This window comes from Rattus norvegicus, chromosome 6 (genome assembly GCF_036323735.1).
Source record: "Rattus norvegicus strain BN/NHsdMcwi chromosome 6, GRCr8, whole genome shotgun sequence".
Taxonomy (NCBI): domain Eukaryota; kingdom Metazoa; phylum Chordata; class Mammalia; order Rodentia; family Muridae; genus Rattus; species Rattus norvegicus.
The window spans coordinates 13,411,800-13,434,395 of NC_086024.1; the positions used below are offsets into that span (position 1 = coordinate 13,411,800).

The 22,596-nt window shown below is 48.3% G+C and overlaps 1 protein-coding gene across 4 annotated transcripts; it reads left to right on the top strand.

Moving 5' to 3' along the window:
* The first annotated feature begins 5,246 nt into the window (after nucleotides 1-5,246).
* Atp6v1e2 (ATPase H+ transporting V1 subunit E2) lies at nucleotides 5,247-13,829 on the top strand. 4 transcript variants are annotated; one of them, XM_063262178.1, is made up of 3 exons: nucleotides 5,247-6,590; nucleotides 6,879-9,941; nucleotides 12,869-13,828. In XM_063262178.1, the coding sequence occupies exon 3, from the start codon at nucleotides 12,970-12,972 to the stop codon at nucleotides 13,648-13,650; it is 681 nt and encodes a 226-aa protein (XP_063118248.1). In that variant the 5' UTR covers nucleotides 5,247-6,590; nucleotides 6,879-9,941; nucleotides 12,869-12,969; the 3' UTR covers nucleotides 13,651-13,828. The 4 variants fall into 4 exon arrangements, with proteins under 4 accessions (XP_063118248.1, XP_006239777.1, NP_001102449.1 ...); XM_006239715.5 differs by lacking the exon at nucleotides 5,247-6,590 and having other exon boundaries at nucleotides 8,576-9,412; NM_001108979.1 differs by lacking the exon at nucleotides 5,247-6,590 and having other exon boundaries at nucleotides 9,911-9,941; nucleotides 12,869-13,829.
* Nucleotides 13,830-22,596: the final 8,767 nt, after the last annotated feature.

Here is a 22,596-nt window from a genome sequence, read left to right on the forward strand (position 1 = left end):
AATGCCAAGGTATGGTGGAAGTGGGTGGGTGGGAGGGGGAGCATCCTCATAGTCATGGGGATGGGAGGATGGGATAGAAGGTTTTATCGATGGGAAACTGTGAAAGGAGATAACATTTGAAATGTAAATTTAGGGCTGGAGAGATGGCTCAGTGGTTAAGAGAACTGACTGCTCTTCCAAAGGTCCTGAGTTCAAAGCCCAGCAACCACATGGTGGCTTACAACCCTCTATGAATAAAATAAATAAATCTTAAAAAAAAGAAATGTAAATTCAAAAATACCCCCCAAAATTGTAGAAGATAATTGACCATCTAAAGCAAAATTAAAAGATTTTGCATGGTTTATAACATCTATAGAAATAAATTATAGTAAAAATAACATACCAACAGAAAACAAACAGAAGTACATTTTCGTAACATATCCTATATAATACATTAAGTAATATTGTGGCAGTTTGAATGAGAACGGCCCCCATTGGCTCATTTGTTTGAATACTTGGTCCCCAGTTGGAAGAGCTGTTTGAGAAGGATTAGGAGGTGTGGCCTTCTTGGAGGTGTAACCTGGGTGGGCTTTGAGGCTTCAAGAACCTCTGTTTCACATAGTGACTTCACCCATACTGCACTTTACCCACAGTGACTTCAACACCACAATGCACTTCACCTGCAGTGACTTCACCCACAGTGCACTTCACCTGCAGTGACTTCACCCACAGTGCACTTCACTTGCAGTGACTTCACCCACAGTGCACTTCACTTGCAGTGACTTCACCCACAGTGCACTTCACTTGCAGTGACTTCACCCACAGTGCACTTCACCCGCAGTGCACTTCACCCACAGTGCACTTCACCTGCAGTGACTTCACCCACAGTGCACTTCACCTGCAGTGACTTCACCCACAGGGCACTTCACCCATAGTGCACTTCACCTGCAGTGACTTCACCCACAATGCACTTCACCTGCAGTGATTGCACCCACGGTGCACTTCACCTGCAGTGACTTCATCTGCACTGCACCCTCTGTTTTCATCTCTGGCTTCTGTCCTCCACTCTGCCATCATGAGTCCTAACCCTCTGGAACCAGAAGCCTGAAATACACACTTGTCTACAGGCTGCCTAGGTCATGGTGTTTTATCAATAGACAAGTAACTAAGACGGCGCAGTGTGATTTACTGTTGTCTCTCTCAATCTATTCCTGATCTTAAAAGAAAAGGTGCTAGAATGGCTGATTTGTAATAGACGTGCACGGCTCCTATGGACATCTTGGGAAGCTCAAGATCAAAACATGGCAGACTTTACTATGTCTGGAAAGGGCCAGTCTCTGCTACCGAGATGGTATTACCGAATCTACTCTGGGGGAACAGAAGGGCAAAAGGAGAATGGAAGAAGGCAGGGTGTGTATGAACCCACAGACCTTCTGGTAAGAGCGCCTGCTGCAGCCACATGCTCTTTGCCCTTCAAAATCATGTCACGTGTAATACCGCGCCATATCTGAGAACAAGGGCTAATCCGAGGCACCTGGCCTATTGTCCACAGAAATGGGGATATAGACACGAGGACCTTGGTGTTTCAGGACTTAAAAAGGCAAGCGGTTTGTTCTCTGAGTGAGGGTTGGTGAGTCAGGGAAGAGGATTCTGGGTTCCTAAGACATAAGTAAACAAATGCCTGACTAGGAACATGTCCGGTGCACCCCCTTCCGTCAGAGCAGTCTAAGTGTGCCACCAGCTCTGTTCAGTCCTGTCTGCTCCCCTGCTACCACCCTGGTCCCTCACATGTCCAGGTGTCCTGGTCCCACAGGTCCGAGGGCACTGGATATTGCTGATATCAGACTGCGCACTATGGGAAGCAAAACGCCTTTGTCCCACACTACAGGCCTTTAACTAAGTGTGGGACTTCCAGAAGGTTGCACAGACCCAGAGCTAACCTACGGCTGATGATATCCCATAGTTCATGACTAAACGGGTTGTAAAGGTACCAAGATAATTTTGCCTTGCTTGGTAAAAACTCTCCACCTTGATCTCCCTTAGGGCAGCTACCCCAAGCCTTGGCTCCCTCTGACCTCCTGACTTAGGTTCTGGAGGAGCTCCATATGCAGGAGGCTTTGGGACACAGTTCCAGCAGAGCTACTCTGCTTGGTTTTATCCTTGAGTATAGGTTAGCACCACGGCAGCCTTACAGTAACCATTTTGAGTACAACAGTCGTAGAGGGCTCCAGACACCTTCATATAACTCCCTCATACTCTACGAATTCTCTTGGAGCTCTGTGCTCCGACAATCTGGCCTGTGTAAGAGGACCCCACATGGGTAGCCCCCCACCCCCCATTACATTAGATCCTCTCTCATTCTGACAAAAGGCTGAAAACCCCCAAGGCTGTTGGCAATTTATAGAGGTCACTATGTCTTCACCAGCCAGTCCTGCATGTGTGGGCTCCATGAGCAGTCATGATGAGATTGCTATATCATGCTGGCCTCCATGGGAAGCAAAGAGATGAGTAAAAAAGAGGAGGGGCTAGAGAGATGGCTCAATAGTTAAGAGCACTGACTGCTCTTCCAGAGGTCCTGAGTTCAATTCCCATCAACCACATGGTGGGTCACAACCATCTGTAATGGGATCCGATGCCCTCTTCTGGTGTATCTGAGGACAGCTAAAGTGTACTCATATACGTAAAATAAATATATCTTTTTAAAAAAGGAAGGAAGGAAGGAAGGAAGGAAGGAAGGAAGGAAGGAAGGAAGGAAAAAGCAATTACTTTCCTCCCAAAGAACTACCTGAAGAGACCCTGGACATGCTTGGGACAATGTGGAATAGACATTTATATTCTCTTCCTTGCAAACCAGAACTTTCCCTGTGTCAGAGATCGAGCTGCGTCTCTGAAAAGACACACAAGGAGAGTGAATTTGGTGACAGAGCAGTGCTTGCTCTGGACATGTCACTTAGGACTGTGGGCTAAGAACAGGCATGACCGCCATGTGTCTCTGAGGCTGAACATTGTATTCCTTCCTGGCGCCATGCTCAGCTTGCCGGCTAGAATCTCGGACATGCCTTGGAGACTTCCTCATGACCTAAGTCCACTTCCCCACAGGTGGTTAGAGGAATCTGCTTCTGTGAAGGTCAGAGGGGAGGGACCTTGGAGCTGAGGCCAGGGAAGCTACACTTTGTAACATCAAACTCAATAGCACTTTCCAAAGCTTGTTCAACCTTTGCTTCTTTGTCCTTTTCAGTTCCATTGTGAGGGTAGCAGACTGCTCATTAACATTTCTCTTTTACTGATAGGGCTTCTCTGTGTCAAAGCCATCTGACCCTGTGCTGTCACCACAACACAAACTGCAGTCTCAATTACAGCGAAACCATAGATGGCCTAAGGGCACATCTGTTGAACTTCCCCCCCATCCCCATCCCCCATCTGTTTCTTTTGTTGTTTGTTTGTTAGGACAGGGTTTCTCTGTGTAGCCCTGGCCATCCTGGAACTCACTTTGTAGACCAAGCTGGCCTTGAACTCACAGAGATCCACCTGCCTCTGTCTCCCAAGTGCTAGGATTAGAATATGCACCATCACGGCCTGGGTTTGTTGAGCATTTTCTTGTTTAATAGTTAATGTGGGATGTGGCCCATACATATACAGCCACCCAATTAGACAAGATAGATGAAGCAAAGAAGTGCAGACCGACAGGAGCCGGATGTAGATCTCTCCTGAGAGACACAGTCAGAATACAGCAAATACAGAGGCGAATGCCAGCAGCAAACCATTGAACTGAGAATAGGACCCCCGTTGAAGGAATCAGAGAAAGAACTGGAAGAGCTTGGAGGGGCTCGAGACCCCATATGAACAACAATGCCAAGCAACCAGAGCTTCCAGGGACTAAGCCACTAACTAAAGACTATACATGGACTGACCCTGGACTCTGACCTCATAGGTAGCAATGAATATCCTAGTAAGAGCACCAGTGGAAGGGGAAGCCCTGGGTCCTGCTAAGACTGAACCCCCCAGTGAATGTGATTGTTGGGGGGAGGGCGGCAATGGGGGGAGGATGGGGAGGGGAACACCCATAAAGAAGGGGAGGGGGAGGGGAGGGGGATGTTGGCCCGGAAACAGGGAAAGGGAATAACACTCGAAATGTAAATAAGAAATACTTAAGTTAATAAAAAAAGTAATAAAAAAATTCAAAGTAAAAAAAAATATAGTTAATGTGGGAGGGCTCAGCTCACTGTGGGTGGTGCCCTCTCAGGGCAGGTAGTCCAGGGTTGTATAAGGAAGCGGGTGAAGTAGCATTTCTCTGTCTTCTGCTTCAGCCCCCGCCTCCAGGTTTCTGCCTTGACTTCCCTCATGATGGACTGTGAGCTGTTCGAGGAAGTAAACCTTCCCGAATTGCTTTTGGTCAGTGTTTTATCTTATCAACAGGAAGTAAGTTAGGACCGGAGCTAGTATTAGAGAATGGGTTATTATGGAGACAGACCGGGCCGTGTTGTTTAGAGGAGGATGCTTGAAGTATTTGTAAGTTTGTCTGAGAGTGCTGTCAAGTGCTTGGAGCTTGCCTGTGGGAGTGTAGAAGGTAACGGTGAGCAGATGGTGGAAGCCTGGCTCGTAATATTTCACAGGGAAGCAAAGACTACTGGGGCTGTTGATATTTTGAATTGATAATCTGTGGGTCTTGGTCAACTTCAATGGGAGAATCAGCTGAGAATAAGAAGAGACCGGCATCACTGAGGTGAAACCTAGGAAGCACTTCCTCAGAGTCAGGACACAGAGCTGCAGTCCAGAGGGTCTAAGGCTGCGTTTCGAGCTGGCGGTGAACTTGGTATCCCACGTATTGGTATTGTTGGCATGAAAGTTGCAGGACTGAAGAGGTCATGAGAGTGAGGCTGAGGCTGAGGCATGGTATTGTGAGGTGTCCGGAGAGGTCACTGGTGAAGGGGCAGCTGCAGTGGGAACCCCAGAATTGAAGGGTTAGGAAGAGAAGCTGAGGCATGCGTGGCACCATGTGACAGAGTTAGAGTCCCTAAAGAAGCCAGGCGAGGCCTCTGGTGAAGACGCAGCCATAGTTGTAGTGGAGAACCCAGCATCTTGGAGATGCCCTATTTTTTCCAAGGTGGTTTGTGTTGTGTCACTCGGAGTCGAGATGGAACTGAAGGGCTTTTCTGGTGGAGGACGCTGTCATCCCTGGAAACCAAGCTGTGCTAATCTGAAGCAAACTGCTCTTGGGGGGAACCCAACTTCTGTGGAGTGTTGCTTTCAAATGCCTGATTTGCAGGTGTTTGTTTTAGAAGAAGCTAAGTTGTGGGTTCTTAATGTAAATCATTTTAGAGGAAATGTTTCCAGTCTTTGGCTAGCTCACTCTTCCTTTTTCTGCCTGGCCCCTACAGGCATTTCACATTCTGCAGTCTGGACCAGAACTTGCTTAGCCACTGGGAGAGCGTCTCCAAGACTGATGTCGTCACTGTCAGCACTGAAGCCGTCTTTGCTCTTCAGACACTTTTCCCTCTGGGAGTGGGCTTCTACCTCCCAATCTAATGAGTGTTCTCTCCTACGTTCCCTCCTTCCAGCTTGCTCCTGAGAACACAGTGGCATATGGTTCCTGCCCCAGTCCCAGCCTCAGTCCCAGCCCAGGTATCGAATCTGATAGTTTGTATCTCTTCCCCTTTCATCACTGGTAGCTTGTTTCTCATCCCGGGCCTCATCTGAGCCCTAACTTGCTTTATGACCTTCTGCCACCACCTGGTGAACCCCCAGACCAGCGTTTGGGCAAATTACAACCCTATTTGGAAGCCACGGGGTCTGTCACTCAACTGAAACCTATAGCTTCGTTATCTAGGCCTCACCTTTCCTTTCTCCCTTCTCACCTTGAGTGGCAGGCACCTTTCTACACATCTTAGCCAGAGGCCTCAGCCAAGTCACTGGGTCTTCCAAGAAGGTGGTGAGGAACAGCCTGATGTGAGTGGCCTGAGCTACTCACACCTGAGGCTGTGACATCACCAGCCCACGCTGCCACCTAGGGTTATGTCTGGATCCATGACCCTGCAGCAGCAGCAAGAGTCTGTGTCAGTGTCTGCAGTCCTTGGCCCACTCACCAAAGGCCATGTGGACATCCCTGGTCTGGGCTGCTGCCTGGGCCATGTTGATGTTCCGGGGCTACACAGAGCTGGCCGTGCCATTCGCCTGGGCAGTGCAGAAGAGCTGGCCCTGGCGCCATGGGTCCAGGAGAGTTGATGGGCTGACCAACTTAGCTACCACCCAGGTCCGGATCCAGGGATTGCAGTTGACCCACACCAACATCTACCCCATCTTTGAACTGCTGGAGCCTGTGAAGGGGCCAGTCCTGCAGATCCAAAGCTCCAGGATCTCCATAAGACAGGGCAACAGGGGTTGGAGATTTAGCTCAGTGGTAGAGCGCTTGCTTGCCTAGGAAGCGCAAGGCCCTGGGTTCGGTCCCCAGCTCCAAAAAAAAGAACCAAAAAAAAAAAAAAAAAAAGACAGGGCAACAACAGATTATCCGAGAGGAGTCCTGGGGAGGATCCAGTATTGAATTGTCGCAGAAACCAGAGGCCTTGAACCAGACCGATGACTCATTACAGTGAACATTTGCAGTGAAGCAAAAGGTAGTAGATTATTATTATTATTATTATTATTATTATTATTATTATTATATTTTCTTTTATTTAAATTTCTTTGTGTTTTCTTTTGGGGAGGGGAGGTTGCAAAGGCAGAGAACAGATATGGAGGAACAGAAAGATGTGTAGGATTGGGGTGCATAATGTGAAAGTCACAAAGAATCAATAAAAAGTTGACGGGGGAGGGGGGATTGGGCCTCTAAGAAGTCTTGACCATTCCTACCAATTTGGATACATTCTCAATTGTGAATTCTAAACATGTCTTCTCTTTTCCAGGCGACTTACTCCAAATTAAGGCACTGTACCGGATCCCCCTGAAACCTCATTTTGGGGTGGTGGAGGGTTTGTGTCTCTAAATGTCTGTGTGTCCTTCCATTTACCTTCATCCTCTGCTCCCCCATTTGCATTTTTACTGCCAACACCCAGACATTTGAAACCAGGTACTTGCAAGACTGAGCTGTCTGTAGGACTACACGCTGTGACAGAGCCGGTGACACTCTTGGGAGGGGACTGGGCTAGGTCCCTTCATTCATGTAGCTCTATTGGCATTGCTGGTGCCTAACTCTCTGGTCTGTGGTTTTCAGCTTACAAACTGAGTCTCCCATCACACCAAGGCCTTGGGAACCAGAGCTGGCACCTCTCCGCCTTGTCCATTCTGTTGCCTATGCGCAGTGTCTCACACACAGCTCAGCCAGTGTTTGCTGAAAGACACAGAAGGGGGTGCCCCCCATGTACTTAATTCTGAAAACCCCTAAAGGATTTCCTAACTTTCTTCACCCACTTCCTGGGCCCCACATGTTGTACCATGCTCCAAGCCCTGGGAAACCCCCTTCCTCTTGTTACTTAGCAATCCCTAAGTGTCTAGAGGCGGAAGGCCGGCCCTGCTTCCCTTTTGACAGGGAAGAGAGACCATGCCACACGCATCTGCCCTCAGGCATGCTTACAGAATGGAATGAAGTTGCCTCAGGACCTGGGTGAGGTTCCTGGCTTCCTCTTGGGTACAGAGTTCCTCACTTTTCTAGAACAGATACCCCTTCACCTGGGTGAAGGCCTGAAGAAACAGTTTCCCACGTCCACAAATACAAAACCTTGAGTTCTAAAATGTCCCCTCCTTCCGTGGTAAGGCTGCAGGGTGTCAACATTCCTTGCTAAAAACATTAATGTCCTCTATGTGGAAGTGCTTACATATTGGTGTGAACATGCCGTGTGCATGTCTGGAGGTCAGGGGACAACTGTGGTAGCCTGTTGTTCTCTTGCCTGCGTTCTCAGGGACTGAACTCAGGTCATCAGGTTGGCGGCAAGCACCTTTACCTACTGAGGTATCTTGGAGGCCCTTGCTAGTTCCTTTCTTGACCTGGTCAATAGTTACCAAGTATTTGCCTGGCAATAATTCATTGAATGCATTTGCATTCTGGGTACTTTCCACAAATGTATGTTGTATTTTGCAATGTAAGAAGACAAGAGAGAAAGGACATTTTCTCTCAATTCCAAGTTCCATCACTCACAGTGAAGTAGTGCCCATCTGCACCCCGGGGCCCTGGACCCAGCTCTGAATAGTCACCGTCCCAGTCCCAGAGACACAAACGCTTCTACACAAAATAAGTTAATTTTTTAAAAAAGAATTAATTTTTAAAAGTTAATTTTTAAAAAAGGAATGTTGACTGCTTACAGTCGTCCCTACTGTGACTATGGAGAGCACATCTCAGAATTCATGATTTTGTATTTGTGGGCATCATTTTGGGGAGGAGCCCAAGGGCCCAAGAAACAGTGTGACTCAAACTGGATCTCAAAGGTGGGATTTACAAGTGGACATTTTACTTGAGGGAACAGTGTGAGCAAGCGTTGCTCAGTAGAACCAGGCTTGTGTGTTTGGGGGTCTGACGCAGTAAAGATAGCCTGCTACTGTGTGTCTGTGTGAGGGGGTGGGGTGGGGGATGGGAGATAATGCGAGGCATGTCGGCCTTAGAGGCCTGACCTGCTGCCCCAGCCCTAAACGTGGGCAAATGCCACTTTCAAGCCCTTGTGCAGAAACAATCATGAGGCTTTCTCAGTTTGGTTTGCTGTTTTGCTTAAACCACAGGCCCGTGTGAGCTCATAATCTCTATCCCAGACAGGCGGAAAGTTACATCTGCCAGACACGTGACATAGATACCGAGTTCCTGCAGACACATTTGCTCCAGCCTCAAATTCCAGCCCAGACTGGAGACAGCCCTGAATTTCAGCCCAGGCCACCCCGCAGCTGCTTCCAAGTCCGGTACTAACGAATGCTCGTGCGCACGGAGAGAGCCACAAGACCTGTGGACTGCAGCATCTAGCAGGGCGTGTACAATGAGCTATGATTCCCCCGACCAGCGCCTTGGAATTCAGAACTTTACCCGCTATCTCTGAGGGTCTGACTGTGTCTGGACTGGGGATGAGGGCATCGAGACACGTTAGAAGAGTTCATGAACTCCAGACAGGGCTACTAAGTTTAACAAGGAGGCCAAGCTAGTGAGAGTCAGGTCTGATCTAGATCTTTTACATTCAAACAGGGGCCGTGATGAGGAGCGGCACCCCAATCCAAGCAGGGTTGTCCCTTTTAATTACGTTCCACGAAGACCGACTCTGCGTGCCGCTGTGAAAAACCCGCCCTTTCGTTTAGGCAACAGCCTCACGGTGTAGATGCTGTCACATTCCATCATACTCATGAGGGGGGATCAGAGCGACTTCGGAATGATCGCAGGCAGGCGTGGTCAGTGAAGAGCTGGCACTCAGACAGCCTCCCTGGGGAGCCTGCACAGTGGAAGCTGGCCCTGTCTGGGCATGGAGAGGTGCCTCCTTCGCGAAACGCAGCCCAGCAGCCCTGGGGTGGGAGTGGCTCTCTTAAAGACCATCTGGTGAATTGTCCTTAGACTGCTTTCTCATTAAACAGCCTTCAGATTTGTCTCCACAGGCAACTTGCCTTCAGTTAGAGAGGCCGTGACCCACCAGCATGGCAGCTGTATTTTTCATTAGTAAATTAATAAACTGGCTGCCTGGGTCTATACACATCTGTTAAGGGAAGCCCACCCCAGAGTGGGGCCAACTCTGTGCCTCCTTAATTGAGATTCTGAGTGTGCAAGGACAAGCCCCGGCCACAGTCCAGGTGCCAAGGAGCCTTGTCCCAGACTCTTCTTGGCAGAACTGGCCAACCCTCCTAAGGGGTAGACTAGCTCTGCGAATTGGAGCTCTCTGGTCAGACGGCTGGAATCATCTGTACAGAAGGGTATGGCGGTGCCAGGTTCCAGTGAGCCTTCCAAGTTCCACATTCTGTGTCAGACTCCCGGCGCCAGACCAAAGGCGGCTCCTGGCAGGGAACCGGTAAGGGCTCGCTTGGTGTGTTTGTTCCTCCACACACATGCCCTAGGTGTCCTACATTTCGCACCCCTTATCCCTTCATCCCTAGTGGCTCCAAAAGCTGGTGACCATTGGAGTCACTTGGGGAGTCTTTTCAAACGGATTTAATTGACATGTCTTGTGTAGGAGCAGGGAGTGGTTTTGCTCTATTGACAAAAAAAAAAAAAAAAAAAAAAGCTGAGTTTTCAAAAGTATACCTCCAAATAACGTGATACGAATAATATGCTCTTCAGGTAAATAATTATCTTATTTGGGAACTTGCTATGTAGCTGGTCAGCCTGGAACTCACTATGTAGACGAGGCTGACATCAGATTCACAGAGCTCTGCCTGCCTCTGCCTCCCAAGAGCTCCCAAGCGTTCAGAGGCATGAGCCACCATGTCTGGCCTTTGTGAGGATTTAAAATTACATGAATGCGATCAGGGCACAGCTCAAAGGAAAACTGATTGGAGCTGGGGTCTTTCCTTCCCATGTGCATCCCGAGGATAGAACCCACGTGACCCACTGAGCCATCTTACTAGTCCTGTTTAGGCCTCAAATGTCTTTTTAATTCAATTTTTTTTAGCTCCACAATTTATTTAGTTCTTTTTATATTTTGAATATTCTCATTTTCAGATATTTTCCTGAGCCTGAACAGTTTTTTTTTTTTGAGTTTTTACATCAGTTTCTTTGATAATTTCATGTGCGTATCTAATACATTCCGCTCACAGGCATCCATTCACCCTCCTTACCCTCCCCCAACCCCCACCATGCCTCCTGTCCTCTCACCAAATCTCCTCCGTGTCTTCTTGACCTTTAGTTTGTCTCGTTGATTGTCTTGGTTTCTGTCTTGTGACCCACTGGGTTTGACCTGGTCACTCCTGTGGGCCTGGGTGGAGTGAGGCCCTGGAGCATAAGTCCCTCGTGGGCAGCTCTTTCACTAAAGAAAATGGCTTCCTGTCCCGCAGCCACTCAAGGCTTCCGTTAGCTGTCTCGGGTGTGCAGGCCCCGCTGACCCCTCCTCAGTCTAAGCCCGGATGCTCATGAGTTCAGTCTTCTGTGGGCCCTGTGCAGGCAGCTACAGTTCCCGAGTGTTGCAGCCATATCATGCCATGGGGCAGCATTTTATGGCCCAGGTAGAAAAGATCTTTTCGCTTCTTGTGTTTGCATTTTTGTTTGTTTTGTTTTGTTTTGTTTTGTTTTGTTTGTGGTGTGCAAGGATGAAAGCCAGGGTCAAGTGTGTGTTAGGTAAATGCTCTACCACTAAATATACCCCCAGTCTGAGGATTTTCCTCCTTCTCCTGCTCCTCCTCCTCCTGCTCCTCCCACTCCTCCTCCTTCTCCTGCTCCTCCCACTCCTCCTCCTCCTCTTCCTCCTGCTCCTCCTCCTGCTCCTTCTCCTCCTTCTTCTTTCTCCTCCTTCTCCTCCTTCTCCTTCTTCTCCTCCTCCTCCTGCTTTTCCTCCTGCTCCTCCCACTCCTCCTCCTCCCCCTCCTTCTCCTCCTTCTCCTTCTCCTCCTCCTCCTCCTGTTCCTTCTCCTGCTCCTCCTCCTCCTCCTCCTCTTCCTCCTGCTCCTTCTCCTGTTCCTCCTCTCCTGCTTCTCTTCCTTCTGCTCCTATTCCTGCTTCTCCTGCTTCTCCCCTTCTTCCTTCTCCTGCTCCTCCTCCTCTTTCTCCTCCTCCTCCCACTCCTCCTCCTACTCCTCCTCCTGCTCCTCCCACTTTTCCTGCTCCTCCTCCTTCTGCTCCTATTCCTGCTTCTCCTGCTTCTCCCCTTCTTCCTTCTCCTGCTCCTCCTCCTCCTCTTGTTCTTCTTCCTCCTGCCCCCTTCCTCCCCTCCTCCTGTTCTCCCCTCCTCCTCCTGCTCCCCCTCCTCCTCCTCCTCACTATTACCATTGGAGGAGGATGTGCGTATGATGAGGATCTATGGGTGAAGATGCTCACACACCATTGTTGTCACACATTCGCAGTGGTCAGAGGTCAACCCCACAGACTTGGTTCTATCCTTCCACCATTACGAGGGCTCTGGGGATCAAACGCAGGTTCTCGGGATTGCTCGCAAGCACTCTGACTGGAGCCTGGAGGTTTTTTAAGGATCCCAGAGGACACTGGTGGAGACTTTGACTCCAGCAGGTACAGTGAGTAGCAGGATGGAGTAAGACCTTCCAAGACAGACTTCTTAAAGGTCCTCCCTGCCACTGGACCCCATTCCTGGTGAAAGACTGCCGTCAGCCTCTTCAGCCTCTCCCCAGAGTGCCTTTATCCACTTAGCGGGACTCTAAGTCGGAACAGGTTTTGTGAAGCCGTCTGCCTGCTAGCAGTCTTCCTGGACTGAGTCCTGCATTATCAGGCTCTTATGATTCTCCTCAGTCCTTCCCACCCCATAAGGTATTCATTTATTTTTGTGATCTTTGTTTTTAAAATTTGTACGTATGGGGGGTTTGCTTGTACATATGTCTGTGCACCACATATGTGCAGTGCCTGCAGAAGTCATAAGAAGGTGTCCGATCCCCTAGGACTGGAGTGACAGGTAGCTTTCATGTGAATGCTGGGAATTGGACTCAGGTCCTAATGGCTGAGCCTTCTCTGCAGCCCCATGCTGAGACATTCTTATTCTTAGGTATTGGTTCGGTATTTCCACTCCATTGATTTCCATCTGGGTCTTAGTTCATCGCTACATAGAGAACTCTGGACTAGCGTGGCCCTGACTTGCTGCTATTGGGTGATAGTCAGCGAACAGGGACAGGACGGCACCGGTGGAAGCTTGGGTTCCTCGGGAATGGCTTCTTACAAATCGCTTTCCATCTCTGCATGTCGGTTGCCCTATCTACAAACTGAGGGCTGTCAAGATGGTTTCCCATCTCCTTCCCTTCAGACTCTGATTTCCCCTTTCCTCTTTTGTGTACCGCACAGGGAGGGAGCAGACATTAGCGATACTCTGGAAACTTTGTTCTACATTGAAGACACGAGAAGGTCCACGCGCCCTCCCTCTGCCCCCATTCCTGAGAGCAGCCATGGCCCTGACTGACATAGATGTGCAGAAACAGATCAAGCACATGATGGCATTCATCGAGCAGGAAGCCAATGAGAAGGCGGAGGAGATAGACGCCAAGGCAGAGGAAGAGTTCAACATTGAGAAAGGCCGCCTGGTGCAGACCCAGCGGCTGAAGATCATGGATTATTTTGAGAAGAAGGAGAAACAGATAGAGCAGCAGAAAAAAATCCAGCTGTCCACCATGAGAAACCAGGCTCGGATCACAGTCCTGAGAGCCCGAGACAATCTCATCTTGGAACTGCTCAAAGAGGCGAAGATGAGGCTCAGTAGAATCGTGTCGGATGAAGAGTTCTACCAAGATCTGCTGGATAAGCTCGTGCTCCAAGCTTTGCTCCGGCTGCTGGAGCCGGTGATGATTGTCCGATGCAGAGAACAGGACTTCTACCTGGTGCAGTCTGCCCTGCTAAGAGCCATCCCTCAGTACATGATGCTCTGCCAGAAGCATTTGGAGGTCCAGATTGATCAAACTGAATACTTGTCTTCCAATGCTGCCGGAGGGGTGGAGGTCTATAGCAGCGATCGGAAAATAAAGGTTTCCAATACCCTAGAAAGCCGACTGAATCTCGCAGCCCTGCAGAATATGCCAGAGATACGAAGGACTTTGTTTGGGGATAATTCTAACAGGAAGTTCTTTACATGAGGCTCTGGGAAGGGAAGCCCGGGTTGAACTGCAGAGTCTTAAAAGTCTAAGTCATTTGGACAAAGGGGAACTGGGGGAGGGGTGCCACCTTCCTCTCTGTTCCTCCTCTGCAGTCATTTCCTACCTTTGAATAGCTAAGAGGGCAACTTCAAAATAAATCCCAAATTACGCTCAGAAATCAAACTGTAGTTCATCTGTCTTGACAGTTTCTGGGGCATTTCCAAGTCTGGGATGAAGAAGTCTGTCAGCTTTGCCCTAGGTGAGATGTAAATTGTGCCTTTGACCTAGGCATCTGAAACTCTAAGCTTATTCAAACATGAAGTGTGTTTTCCCTCTGGTTTCAGGTGTAGTGACTCGGGACAATGGTACTCAATGAGGGTCAGCATCATGGATGTGTGTCTAGTACACCTTCCCCAGGCTCCTGCTCAGAAAAGACCCAGGCAATCAGAAACTGCGCCTACAGCTTAATGTCCCTGCAGCCTCTGCCTTGAGATTCCTGCTGTCTCCAGAGCTCTGTCATGTAGGAGAGGCTGCACGGGACACTGGGTATGTACCATGGCTCTGGGGCCTTGGTTTATGCACACTACTGATTCCAGAAGCCTGCCTGTATTCCTGAGACTTGTTCTCGGCCTGTCTCTCCCATCAGAAGCCCAGCCTTCTACATTACCAGCTAACATTGCCGCCCACGTGCATGGTGGGCAGAGGAAGGTGTACGTGTTCTATGGCATGCAGAGGTGACAGTGGTAGACTGATCTCAGCTCGGACTCAGTGTGTAGTTATTGAGGCTGGTGGAAAAGAGAACCCAGAAGTCGTCAAAGTATCAGGTATCAAGAATTGAGGGCAGGATCCTCAGGGATGTCTGAGGGTTTGTCTGTGGCCTGCATAGAATCCCCACGCCTGCTTGCAGTACGCCATTGGATGGTTGACTGCCAGTGGGATTTGGGCTATCTCTCCCAATAGCTTGAAGTACCTTCTGGGAGAAGTCCAGAAACACAGATCACGGTCATTTCTGTCTACACATGGGCATCATGGAATGTAAAATGAATAGTGGAACTGGAGGTAGAGATGGCCCAGTAGCTAAGAGCACTTGTTGCTCTTTCAGAGGACCTGAGTCTGATTCCCAGTTCCCAGGATTGCTTGGAACTGTTCATCTAGAACTCTAGTTCCAGGGGTTCCAATTCATTATAGTCTTTGCAGGCATCAGGCACGCATGTGGTGGGCACGCATACACGAGGCATGAACGAATAAATAGCAAAATCTGTGCTGGTTTTTCTTTATTCGGGAAGACATTAAATAATAAACAAACACGAAAAACAGAGAAACTAAGGCAGGAAGCATGCCAATGGCATCACACTTTCTTCTCCTGTCTTTAACAAAGGACTTTTAGTTTACACTGGACCCCACGAATTCCGTATTTAGTTCTGTGTGGGCGTGAATGCTTTCGGGTTGAATCTGTGTCTGGGTATGTGACATTGATTAAAAGATTTGGAACAGAGGAAACTCCAAACAACTTCCCAGAGTCAGTGCTTATGTCTGCTTAGAACCGTGTACTGAATAGAAGACCCATGAGACTCAAACACAAATCTGGGGTCAGGTTATTAGTAAGTTGGGAAGCTTCACGGGACCCAGAGGCAGAAATCTCATGGGGCCTCAGGAAAGGGCTGGAATTAAGGTTCAGAAAGCCATTTGAATCTTTTTTTAAAAGATGTATTTATTTGTTTATTTTATGTGCACACACTGTCACTGTCTTCAGACACAGCAGAAGAGGGCATCAGATCCCATTACAGGTGATTGTGAGCCACCATGTGGGTGCTGGGAATAGAACTCAGGACCTCTGGAAGAGCAGTCGGAGCTCTTAACTGCTGAGCCATCTTTCCAGCCCCACACTTTAATCTTTTATCTCCTAAGTCCCATCTCCATGTCTCCATATCCCTATGCTTTGCCAAATTCTCCTCCTCACAGAGTCACTGTACTACACTTTCCTCTTTGTTCCTTCTCCTCCTCCTCTTCCTCCTCTTCCTCTTCCTCCTCCTTGTCCTTTCTCTCTATGGTTCCAGTGTAATCCTTCATGTCCCTTTAGCAATACAAAAAGGCAATGTTTAATCAAGCTCTGACATTTCCCCAGTTCTTGGCCACAGGCACTGCATCCCCTTGAGGGGCCAGCACAAGATGGCCACCAGCACAAGATGGCTACCAGCATAAGATGGCCACCAGCACGAGATGGCCTTTATGTGCTGGCACCACTTTCCCACCAGTCTCTTCTCCCACACACTGCCTTCCAGACAGGGATCCTCTTCAGTCTTTGTTGTTCTGATGCTTGTAGCTTTTGCATCTGGCGTTGGGTGACAAGAAAGTCTCTGGGTGAGTATTCACTCACATTCTGGATGTGGGACTCCAGGGTATCTCCTGTTCTGGCTTGTAAGAAAGAAAGGGTCTGGGGAAAGGCATCTCTGGGGTATTTCAGAACCAGAACTTGACCAAAAGAATTCTTCACTGTTCCTGGAAGAAAGGGCTATAACAGAGCAGCTGGACTTAAGGCAGACCATGTCTCCTGCTTCGCTTCTCACTCTGATGCATCTGGAGGTTTCTATATGTCTTCCTTCCATGGGCCTTGCTTTGCACTTGTGTGCACAGACCAGCACTGTCCGAAGGGCCTGTGCCTGACTAGTGTCCTCCGCAGTGTCATGGGAAATGCAAATTACAGCCTTTGAATATGCATGGCTTTGGTACTAACTGGACATGGGTGGTGCTCACAGCTCTGTGCTGTACCCCAGGGTACAGCTTTAGAAGTGCTCATGCAATCAAATCCTACTCCAAAGAAAGTGAGCTCTTGGAGCAAACTGTGAGAAGCCACTGTCAGGCACAGCTCCTACTTCATGCTCCCCTCATTAGCGCCTCCTCCTGAGGTGTGAGGCAAGCTGTTGGCTGAGGCAGAGAGGCTGTGCTTAAAGTGGGTGCTGTGGAGACTCCTCCCACGGAGGGGAGCTGGGGAGTGTTAAATGTCACAGGCAGCTCCTACCACCACCACCACCACACAGATGTGTGCTGCATCAAGAGTTAGGTCTGTCATCAGTCAGAGGAGGAAACACGTTCAGCTCTGCTTCCTGGAGAGCAGCAGAGATGGCTCGATGTGAGGCCAGTCCCAGAGAGAGATGAGAGACCAGACCTGCAACCATGAGGATTCAGTAGGGCTCTGGCCTGGCCCCAACCTCATTGGGACTTTAGAAATGGGCCACCAGATTACTCTGGACCCAACCACAGTCCTACCTGTACCTCTGAAGAGTGACTGTGGTGCCTTGCTTGACTGCCTGGGGACATTGCTTTTCTCAGTTTACCCTTTACTCCTTCCACCTCAGATCCCCCCTCTAAAGTTGCCCTCACCTCTGATAGCAGGAGAAAGGCAGCTCAGGTTTCCCTCCCCCATCACTGCCCCCAGCTTCTGCTGTACAGCAAGAGAAACCCTGGCTTTCTTGAGCAAACTCATAGCTCACGGGACTTGTCCTTCAGGGTAGCCCTCTTTTATGGGAAGGAGGGGGTTCTTCTGCTGAAGACACAGCTAATATCCCCCTGCCCCTCCCCCCAGGCTCTAAGATGCAGGCCTTCTGACTCTTGGTCCACATCCTCTGTCATCTCCTGAGAAAGATGAGTGAACTCTCTCATCACTGGGCAATGAGCCTATGGGGGGTGATGCTGGGCTCATCCTGGAGGCTCCCAAACCTGTCAAGACTTGTCCTGGTGGTCATGAGGCTCAGAGGTCTAGGGCACCCAACAAGCCTAAGGTCTGCTTGAATCTGAAGTCCTGAGGGAGTGAGGAAGCAGTCCGTTCAGGGTCATAACCTGCTGATATCTGCTGATAACCTGGGATTGGGAACAAGTCTGAAAAGTCTGACGTTGTCACCGTTCGTTTTTATAAAGCACACTGTGTAGGAATTGGGAGCCTTGGTGGCCAGCGGGTCAGATATGACAGTAACTACACAGCCATAGCTGGTACTGCAGAGGAACCTTCGTTTTTTCACTCCTGATCAGGGTGTCTGAGCTCAGGTCAGTCACAGTGAGGACCACAGACCAGTGGGACCTGTACAAGAAAGGAATGACAGGAGGGGCCAGGGAAGGACTGCACCCAAGAAGGTGGCAAGAAGGTGGACTCCAACCATGCTGACGGCACCTGACCTACGGCTGTCCCCCAGTGGGTACTGACGAACCTCTGAAAAAGAAGGAAAGAGAGGGAGGAAAGAAAAAGAAATATAGATGTGTGGGAGAGGAGGGGCGGGAGGAGAGGAGTAGAGGAGATGGGAGGGGAGGAGACGGGAAGGGAGGGGAGGAGAGAAAGAGTGAAAACAGTGGAGGGTATTTGAAGAATTTTTTTGTCATTTTTTTTTTTTTTTGAATCTGAGTCCTGGCTTTTCACTCAGTGGAATTGCGTATCAACTCACACACTCTGAAAATATGTACTGCACTGTTACTAAGTGCCCCATATCTGCTCAGGACAATTAAGGCCTCAGCCTTAAGGAACCTTCTGATACAGGTGGCAAGGGCATCAAGGAGAGGAACCACCAGGGGCACTGAAAGGGGTTGGAAACCAAGCTTCTCCCTCCATCCAAGGGCAGGGTATGGTCCTGGGAAGCCTGCTTTAGGAGTCAAGGATTACAATGTATCTATGGGATTAGAAAAGAGGTGTCAGACCTTCAGCGTCCCAAGAGAGTATGAATAAGGTGGCTTCCTGCTTACAGGATCACCAACTGGAAAGGCTCGCAGGCTAGAATCTTAGAGCTTGGGGGCTTCCTAGCAGCTGCTTGTGTTCTCCTGCAGCCCGTGTCAGAAAGACACCAGCATATTAGAGGCTGGGCGCTGGGCGGGAGATGACTGACAGAGGTTCTTGGTGCAGAGTTGCAAGCGGTTTGCTGGAGGAACCTAGTAACTGTTTCTGTCCTAACTTTCCTTTGGTAAGGCGGAGAGATATCACTTCTCATTGGGTGTTTTGAAGGTGAAAGGAAACCAAATAGAAAGCTCTCAGAAAAAGCCAATGAGATCTATGTGTTCTATGTTAATTTGATGCCAGACCTTAGCTCAGTGGAATTATTTTTATTACTACGTTATACAAGAAATAAGAAAAGATTATGGAAGTCCAGAACAATTAAAAAGCCTTAAAACTTTGAAAGTTTAGTATTTGAAGTTTATAATTTGGCTATCCTTTTAAAGTTATCATATCCTCACTTTCCCTGATAAAAAATGATATCTTTATATGCACTATTTATTATACTTATCATTTTATACCCAAGTTTTTCACATAACAGGATCATGGGTCTATGCAATTTTCATTTTCTTTGTTTACCAGTTTTCTCTGTGTAGCCCTACCTGTCTTGAAACTCCCTCTGTAGACCAGGCTGGCCTCACAGAGATCTGCCTGCCCCTGCCTCCTGAGTGCTGGGATTAAAGGCCTGTGTCATCACTGCCCAACTGTAATTTTCATTTTCAAGGTCCATACACTTGTGCAAGCAACATGTTTCATAATTTAATGAACCCAGCAGAAATTGACAGCCGAGCTACTTTCAAAGTTTCACTTCTGTAAACAATGCTGTGGGTAACACATCTTTAAAAGTACAGTAGGTCTGCATGTAGTATTCTGTCTAATTGTGGTACTGAGAGATGTCACAGTAAAATATGGAGATAATGCTTTCTGAGAGTGAGAGAGAGGAGAGGGGGAGGTGGGAGAGAGGAGGGAAGGAGAGACAAGGAGAGGGAGGGAGGGAGAGGAGAGGAGAGAGAGAGAGAGAGAGAGGAGAGAGAGAGAGAGAGAGAGAGAGAGAGAGATTCTAGTAGCGTTCTCAAATTCACTGTGTAATCAAAGCTGGCCTTCGAATCCTAATGTTCCTGCCTCTGCCTCCCAAGTGTTGGGAATACAAACGTGGACCACCGCTCCCCACACCCTTCCCTGAGCATTTTGTGTATAGGGCTCCTTTGTACATACGTCATTGGTCTAATGGTGCATATGCAGTGCTATAATGTGACTTAAAATGGTCTTATTCATTTATTTATTTTACTCACTACTATTGTGGTAAGCATAAATGCATGAAGGTTAGGAGATCAGAGTCTAGACTAATTTGAACCTAATTCAAATCCAGGCCCTGCCACTCATCCTTCAACTAACCTCTAAGTCTCAGTATTTATCCATTAGTCAGCTGGTGAGCCCTGGGAACTTTCTTCTCCCGGCCACACTTTGGAAGGGTGATTACAGTACTTGCCTTTTCAATGTGTAAGAATCATTCCACAGAAAGCCTTCATTAGAACTGGCTGACATACAGTAAGTGCTCCATAAACACCAGTCACTCCCATTGTTTAAAGAATGCTTGCTCCATGTCAGGAAGCATTCTTGGAGAGAACTTTTTTTTATTGTTTTAATTTTTGTCTTGTGTGTTTGAGTATTTTGTGTGCATGTATGTATATGGGAGTCCATATATGTAGGTGGTTTCTGCCACTCCCAGAGGCCAGAAGAGAGTGTCACACCCTCAGGAACTGGATGGACAGTGGTCAGTCACCATGTAGGAGTTGAGAATCAAGTCAGGATCCTCTGGAAGAGCAGCTAATGCTCTTAATCTTGAGCCATTATTCCAGCCAGAGATCATCATTTGTAGTGACTTTCTAGTACCATACTGTTGTATGTACTCTAATGTATTCAATGTCATTGTATATTTTGTATATCTTTTTTTTCTTTTCTTTTTTTTTTTTCTGGGGCTGGGGACGGAACCCAGGACCTTGCGCTTCCTAGGCAAGCGCTCTACCACTGAGCCAAATCCCCAACCCCTATTTTGTTTATCTTAATAAGACAGTGATTTTTGGGTACCGGAACTTCGGCCCCAGTTTTAAGTATTTTCACCCTAGACTTGTGTTATTGGAATTAAAGAGTATCATAATTTTTAAGAGATTTCTAAAGCATATGCTAAATTGCTTCCACATAAGATAAGGGCTCAAGTGAGGTTTCCAAACTGTGGCAGCAGGAACTACAATCTTGGACGTTTCCATCCCCCTCCTACCTCCCTTTTTAAAGGTGTCCCACTGGAAGGCATAGACTTCAGATTCCTGAACTTTTGAGACGGTCCCTTGGTTGTGAAAGAGCAGAGCGCGCAGAAGGGGGAGGAGGAGGAGGAAGAGGAGAAGAAGGAGGAGGCCAGAGCAGGTTTGAATGTCATAAACGCCCTGTCTGACTGTCTTAGTAATTGTATCACGGTTGACAGATGCAGCAGTGGTCACGTGGCATGAGCATGACCTCATAGCTCCCGGCCTCTGCCAAGGCCCAGCAGCTGTGGGAGGAGGGGAGGGAAGGTCGGCGCATCACTCCAAGTTGGCAAGTTACTTAAAGGAGACTTGAGGGCCTGGGAACTCTTCTTGGTCCCCTGAGTGCAAAGGAAGGAGATGCTCCGATTTTTCTGATGGACTGGAAACGATATTTCGCTGCTTCATTAGCAACTATTTGCTGCGTGCAGCTGGATGCCCAGCTCCGACTGCAGACCAATCTCTGTGCCAGGCAATCTGCCCACTTCCTCTCCCTGCACTCTGATTATCCACATCTTATTGGCCAGGAAATAGGTTTGGGAACAGAATGAGAAAAGAAGTGAGGACAGGACTGGCAGCTTTAGGCACCCCATCCACACCCCCACCCCCACCCCGCCTTTGAGGCTGGGACCCCTGGGGTGCGGGAACTTCCTGAAAGAAAGGAGAGGCAAGATGGGACAGGGCAGAACTTACCTGGATCTGTAAGGCAGAGAGGGCAGTTCTGAGAGAACCATCAAGATAAACAGACCAAAAGACAAAAGGACAGTATTCACTGAGGGAAGGAGCGCTCTCACCCCACCTAACCAGTCTACGACAGTTCCACTTCCCTCTAGAATGCCTGGGACAGATTGGCAAAGACCCAGAGAACATTTACAGCTCTAGGTTTTGCATGCGTTCTAGACAGCTTCCTATCACATGCAAATGCCAATTCCATCGCAGGCAATCATGCCTTCGAATGCGCCGACCCCTGGATGCCTGTGTACACATACACACATACATACATACATGTACATACGTTCATACATACATACACACACCACAAATACACACACGTGTGCTCACACAAATGTGTACACTCACATGCACACAGGCACACACATATATACATACCACAAATAAACACATGTGCACACACAAATATGCACACACATGCACACAGGCACACACATACACACATACATACCACAAATACAAACACACACATGCATACACACCTAATACACACCTACGGCAAATGCACACACGTGTACATGCACAGATGTGTGCGCGCACACATACACACTCACGTGCACACATTTTTCTCAGACTTCTTAAGAAACAAATTTATGCAGCTTCTTGTGCATTTTTAGGCTTAAGCGTTTAAATATTTTCCCTCAGTGTAAATCATTACACGAATGCACTTTCTGGTATGTTGCAAATATTGACATTTTAGAATAAAACGGTTACAGTACTCTGAAACATGTTTCTAAATGCAACACCACAGTGGTTGGCTACCCACTGCCATCCCTTTTAAAAATACAGGAAGACGTTGGAACCAGTTCATCTCTCTCTCTGTCGGCACATATTTCTACCCCACTTCTCTGTTAGCCCACACTTTATGAATGGAAGTCTCCTGTATCCCTGTTGTAGCCTCACTCACTCGGCAAGGCTATTTTTGTATGCCTGTGTTCATAAGAAATGAGTTTGTTTAACAAATTTCTTGTGACTGTACACTCTTTTTGTCATTTTAAAAATCATTTTTGACAACTTTATATTTGATCGACTATACCATTACCCTCTCTAAACCCCCAAGCCCTTCTTCCCAACAACTTCCTTCCTGCTTCTCTGTTTGTGTGCACATTTGTGTGTGCATGTGTGTCGTGTGTGAGTGCCTGTGTGCATGTGTGTTTGTGTGTG